Below are 6797 nucleotides of genomic sequence, written 5' to 3'. Positions count from 1 at the left end.
TGTAGTTAGTTTGTCGTTTAGTTGGTTTTATTTTTATAGTGGATGAATTCCTGTATTTAGAAGGATGTTTTTGAGGTCATGTTGTACTGGGATAAGCTAGTACACTCGATGCTCTTAGGATGTAAAGCTTTTGAGTTGTTATGGTAATATTCACAGTTATTACCCAAAAAAAAATTTGCTGGTAAGTAACATTTTAATTATTTAGTTTTCCGCATAAAAAGTAACTTTCTTAATGATAATGCTGGCACATATAGTATTTTTTTTCTTGGATATAGTTAAATAAACTAAATTGCGTGCATACACCAAATTAAATAGTGATAAGTTTCTCAAAAAATGATTACATTAAGCGTTATCAGTTTTTTTCACAAGCATTAGCAGGTATGGCCGCTGATAATTAAATATCAAAATGTAAGTTAGGTGCACGGTTCAAATCTCATTAGGATCACATTGTGATTTTTCTCGTGAATCTCTTGTCCAGACGGGGATTGGCCTGTTTTGATCATATCATGAAGGTAATATTTACACTAGAAGACCACTTCTGTGTCATACGTTGTATTGTTTTTTTTTTTTATAAATTAGCCACTCTTTCAAAATTAGATCCCTGGTTTGAATAGTATTAAATTTTGAATTTTAAACTTCAGACCAAGTGCCTAATTTAGAAGTTCAAACCACTGGCCGATATTGTAAAAGTGTTAATTTCTAAACATAAGACTACAAAAGTAGCTATTTGTGTAAATTAGCTGAAGGAGGAAACTCTAAGAGCCCGTTTGGACATAAGAATTTTTTCACTTTTTTTTAAATTTTTTTTTTTTCGAAATCAATATTTGGCCATAAATTTTTCAATTTTCACTTGAAGATGAATTTTGGAATTTTTCGAAAATTTGAAAAATTCCAAAAAGTTGTTTTTCAAAATTTTCACTCAGACCACTCACAAAAATTCAAAAACAATCCAAAATAATATTCATGTCCAATCATAACTCTAATTTTCAAATACCATTTTCACTTGCAAAAAAATTCACTTTTTTTTTGGAATTTTACGATTCTTATGTCCAAACGGCCACTTAATCACACAAAATGGCTACAAAATTTTATTTTCGGAGTTTAGATTACAAAAGCAGGTATAAAAGATATTTATACAATTAGGGGACTTAAACTAGCTGCAGGTAAGTATCTACAATCTACATTAATCATGAATTGATACTCTAAAACAGTTGGCTGGCCAGCCACCTGTTGAAACTGTTCAAATTATACTGATCATAAAGATATTTTACATGATCACTATATAGAATTTAAATCCTTTGTCATTATAAATTTATGGTCCCTCAGTATTGCAAATCAATCATTCAATTGATGAATATCAAGTCATAGTTGGAAGAAAATGGAAGCTATTTTCAATGTATTTCCCAGTTCCCACCAGCTCGGGGCAGAATTCAAACCCAAATCCTTTCAGCCAGTCATATTAACTTAATTAGAACTACCTTTTTAACTACTCATGCTGCCTCATTAAATAATCAGGTAGCTATCCTAATTATTGAATATCCCAAATGACTGTCACCAACTAGATTCTAAATATCTTTAGTCAGCCACACAAGTCAATATAATGTATCAATGTCAATGGAAACTGGCACTTTGTCTATAGAGGTATAATTCTAAAGGCCCCAGTTCAGTGAATGAGGGTCGGCGAATGAAGACCAAATCAAGTGGAATTGTACAAGTAGGGTCTGGGGAGGGTAGTGTGTATGCAGACCTTATCCCTACCCTGGAAAGGTAGAGAGGTTGTTTCCGATAGACTCTCGGCTCAAGAAGGATGAAAAGAAACCATAGAAACAAACACTATCAACAACAAACGCCAGAAAGATAATAACAGCAATCTAAGAGCCGGAAAATTAGATGGAAGGAAGCAGAACAAACTTAACTAGAGGCATTAAATAAGAATAATTTGTCTTAGTATTAGAATTTAGTCAAAAAGCAAGAACTTTCAATACTCTACCTGGTATTTTTTGATCCAAGAGAATCATAAAGGATTGCAGAATCCAAAGAGTGCAAGATGCTTAATTCTAGATAAGGCTACTTAGTTTTCATTATGCAGTTTCTTCCTTGCCAATTGTTGACAGAAAACATTACTGCTCTATTACTTGATCTAACTAGACTAAAGGGTAGCCCGGTGCATTAAGCTCCCGCTATGCGCAGGGTCCAGGGAAGGGCCGGATCACTGGACTGACTTTGGAAAAAAGCTAAGGGAAAATTTACCATTCTTGTCTACCATCCCTGGCACATTATAAGGAACTGATTCTTGGAGCATTTTCACCACGCTGCGCATTGAGGGGCGATTAGCTGGAATATGGTTAAGACAACATAGACCAATATCAAGAACTTTGCATATATGTCCTTTGAAGCTGGAATTTATATTTGGGTCGAGCAACTGATCAACTCCTTTCTCGTTCAAGGTGGTGTGTACCCAAGTAGCTAGATCTTTCTCTCCAAATTCTGGACCAACTGGTCTTCGTCCTGTCACAAGCTCCAAAATGACCACTCCAAAACTATAAATGTCACTCTTTTCATTCACATGAAGAGTATATGCATACTCTGCAGTCAATGAAATTTTACTAGTTAGTATATAAGTTATGGTCACTTTAAATGAAATTGCAACCTTTCCAGAAACTAAGTTACAACTGTTAAAGTATACATAAAAATGATTAAAGCCAGTGATATAGTTTGGACAAAGCAATACCTGGTGCAATGTAACCACAGGAACCAGCAATTACAGACATGGATTCGGCACCACCTTTGCTGGCTGCTTTAACAATTTTTGCCACACCAAAATCTGATATTTTTGCTCCAAATTCACCATCCAGTAATATGTTGTTTGACTTAACATCTCGGTGAACAATTGGAGGAACACAATCATGGTGCAAATAAGAGAGCCCCTCAGCTGCATCTAAAGCTATCTTAAACCTCAACGGCCAATCCAACAATTTGGCCTTGCAACTGTGCAGCAAATCGCCCAAACTTCCATTCGGCATGTACTCATATACCAGTAGCTTGCTATCCCCAGTATCACAACAGCACCACAATCTCACAATATTCTTGTGCCTAATTTTTCCCAGAGTTTCAACTTCCATTTCAAACTCGTCTTTATCAGACTCAAGAGCACCAAAACTGGTTTCATCTTTAACTGATCTCTCCCATAGCTTCTTAACTGCTACTGCCTCGCCATTGCTAAGGACAGCTTTGTAAACTCTTCCTGAAGCTCCATTTCCAATTACATTAGCTTCATCTAGGCCATAAGGTATTTCAAATTCACTGAATCCGAGCTTATGGAATGATGTCCACTTTGATATAGTGATTCCTTTCTTAATTTTCTTGAATTTCTGGTACTTCCAAATGAACATAGCAATCCCAACAAGAAAAACAAAGCCAGCAACTGTGTAGATAGCTCTCAACGCCCACAAGTATCCTTCACGCTTTCCTCCACCTTTGGCAGTACAAAGACCAGCAACACCTTGACACAAACTTGGGTTTCCTAGAAAGCTATTTCTATAAACACCCTTATCAAAAAATGCAGGAACAGTCCCGGACAGCCGATTATTTGACAAATTTAGCTTATTAAGCTTCAAGCTTTGCAGACTGAGTGGAATTTCACCCGAGATGTAATTCCCCGAAAGATCAAGATAATTAAGCACTGGCAAAGTCCCAATTTCATCTGGAATTTTTCCCGAAAATCTATTGCTAGCCAGGTTAAGCTCACTGAGTTGCTTCATTGTGTGAATTCCCAAGGGGATTTCGCCTGATAACTCATTGAAACTAAGATCAAGGGTTCCTAACTGCCCTAGATGTACTAATGTGCCTGGAATTTCTCCCGTTAGCTCATTATGACTCGCGGAAAACTCAACTAAATTCTGCAATTTTCCTATTTCACAAGGTATAACCCCTGATATTCTGTTTCTTGAAATTTGTAAGTTAGACAAGTTTTTGGCACCAGAAATCATGTGTGATATACTCCCTGAAAATGCATTGCCAAAAAGGTCTAAAAGATAAACCTGAGGCAAACTCCAAAACTCAGTAGGGACTTCCCCATATAGCTGATTACCCCGAAACCTGACACGTCTCAAACTCCGACAGTTACCAAGACTAGCTGGAATACTCCCGGAGAACGAATTGTAAATCATAATAAGATCCTCTAAAGCTCCCATTTCACACAAACTTTCTGGAATCTTACCAGAAAATTTGTTGTATGAAACATCAAGATATTGTAAAGCTGAGTTCTTTCCTAGTTCACTAGGCAGTGACCCTGAAAATCTGTTGGAGAATAACTTGAGCTCATACAAATTAGGAGACTTAGCTATACTTTCTGGAAATAAACCTTCAAATTGATTCTCAAATAAATTGAGTGACTCAAGTGACAACTCACACAACTCATCAGGAATAGTACCATTTAACTTGTTAGTTGACACATCGAATCGTCTCAATCTAGTCAAGTTAGACCATCCACTAGGCAAAAATCCAGTAAGGGAATTGTTATAGAGCTCAATTTGGACAATACTATTAAGCTGGAAAATTGTACTTGGTATCGGCCCAACGAGTCTATTATTGGACACATCAAAATTACTCAATCGCCTCAATTTCTCAATACTAAGTGGAATTGAACCGACTAGATTACACATACTTAGCCATAATGTTTCAAGATTCGTCAAGTTACCAAGTTCAGGAGGAAACTGGCTCGGTGCAAATGGGTTGTAAGCGAGTTCAATTGTCCTGAGACTCGTTACATTACCTAACATAGCAGGAACTTTACCAGTAAGAACATTTTCAGTAAGTATAAGAGTCTCCAGTTGCTGGAATTTTCCGAAACTTGCTGGAATATCTCCCGTAAAATAGCACCCGCTAAGATCAAGGTATCTGCAATAAAAGATCACTAGTTAGGTGGAGTAATAGCTATATTAATGTTCAACATTCATTTTGTTCCATCTGCATTTATTCAAATAGTCAATTATTTGGAGTGTATCTAACAGCAGAGAGAAATGTTTACTTTAGTTTTTACTGAAATACGTATCTCAAAATAGATTATAGCTACTAGATAATCATTGCTTACAGTTTCATGTGTATATAAATTTCAAAATATATACATATAATAAATTCATCCTCTGATCCTCATTTTAAATACGTTGACTGTAGATCCTACATTCACCTCTAAACAGACCAAATGCACATATATGACTTAAGTAGGCATTTGGACATAAAAATAATAATTTTTTAAAATAAGTAGTATTTGGAGATAAGTTAATAAATCGTATTTAAAATTTAAAATTATGTTTGGATATGCATTTCACCTGAAAAAATGTTGAAGTATTTTGAGCGAGGACAAAAAAATTTCCAAAAACTTATAATGCTTTAGGGACAAATACGTTTTTGAAAAGAAAATCGATCGACAAACAGGTCCTAAATTTTAGTCCGCCTTCATCCCAATTTATGTAAGTATATTTGATTGGGTACGAAATTTTACAAAAAAAAAAAAAAAAAAAAAATTGAAATCTGTAAACTAAAACAAGTCATAATAAGTGGAAAGCTAAAGTTAAATTATTTCTAAAGTTTAAAATGTGTCATTCTTTTTTAAACAGATAAAAACAAGTTAAATGCAAAATTTAGCTTCAAATTGAGTACCTGAGGTAAGGCAGATCAGCAATTGTTTCAGGAATAGGGCCACCGACGAGATTCTGAGAAAGGTCAAGGTAAGTAAGGCTACGACATTCAGAAATAGAAAGTGGAAGAGTAGAGTTAATAAGATTATTGGAAAGAGAGAGGGATGAAAGCAAAGGGAGGTGGCAGAGGAAAATGGGGAAGGGTCCGGCGAGAGAAGCGCCGGAGAGATTAACGGCGATAACGGAGGGAGACGGCGCGTCGTTACACGTGACACCTGTCCAGTTACAGGGGGTAGGGTCATGTTCAGACCAAGAAGAAAATGCACCTTCTGTGTCGGAAAGAGAAAGCTTCATTCTTTGCAGATATAGCCCATCTTGATTTAAAGCAAAGATCAAAGGCAGAGTACTAAAAAAGAAGATGAATAGTTGCATGGCTTTTCATGCAAGAGAAAAGATGTCTAATTGTTTATGTTATATCATATAAAAATGGTGAAATGAGTGTTTCTGAAATTGTTTAAGTAATGTAAATTTTGGAGGGAATTTGTGAGAAAAGAGATAAGAGTAGAATGTGGCTTTTGTTGTTTTCTACTTTAGTTTAGGGGTGGATGAGACAGTGGCCTATGGGACTGAGGGAAGAAAAATGAGTTTTTGGGGAACTGTAGGATTGGGAAAGGACAAGGGCTGGTTTAATGTGAAAACTTAGTCTAAAGTTGTTTGGGGCCTACTGTTTATTGTGATGTTGATATCGTCCAGATAATTAATTGCTCCTACTATTCTTGTTATTGTTAAAAACAGTGTACACCATATAAGTTAAAAGAAATTCTCTCATAAAGTTGCTGTTAGTAGTTAGGTTCTCATGTACAAGATAAAAGAGAACACTATAGTAAAGAGATCTAGCATGATATTCATTTCACCTTTTGTTTAAAAAAATATTTAGAAAAGGGTCGAATAATTCAGCAGCTGAGACTATTACCTCACTAGACTAGGGTAAGAAAGAGTATTAATAGAGAGAAGCTTTTTTTTGCCATCTTTTCTCTATGCTTATACACAATGGCGGAACCACTTTAGGCTAGGAGGTGTCATTGGCATTGTGTAGCTAAGTTAAAATTTTATTTTTATGAGTATAATTATATATATATATATATATATATATATATA

The 6797-nt window shown here is 35.4% G+C and overlaps 1 protein-coding gene across 1 annotated transcript; it reads right to left on the bottom strand.

Annotated features, from left to right (window-relative positions):
- Window positions 1-1929: 1929 nt before the first annotated feature.
- On the bottom strand, window positions 1930-6273 carry LOC104223972 (receptor-like protein kinase HSL1). Its single transcript, XM_009775518.2, has 3 exons — window positions 5662-6273; window positions 2732-4899; window positions 1930-2586 (listed from the first exon to the last, which is right to left on the bottom strand). The coding sequence occupies exons 1-3, from the start codon at window positions 6069-6071 to the stop codon at window positions 2210-2212; spliced, it is 2955 nt and encodes a 984-aa protein (XP_009773820.1). The 5' UTR covers window positions 6072-6273; the 3' UTR covers window positions 1930-2209.
- Window positions 6274-6797: the final 524 nt, after the last annotated feature.

This window comes from Nicotiana sylvestris, chromosome 7 (genome assembly GCF_000393655.2).
Source record: "Nicotiana sylvestris chromosome 7, ASM39365v2, whole genome shotgun sequence".
Classification (NCBI taxonomy): domain Eukaryota; kingdom Viridiplantae; phylum Streptophyta; class Magnoliopsida; order Solanales; family Solanaceae; genus Nicotiana; species Nicotiana sylvestris.
Note: the sequence above shows the minus strand (reverse complement) of the source record. Positions and strands in the feature narration are given on the sequence as shown.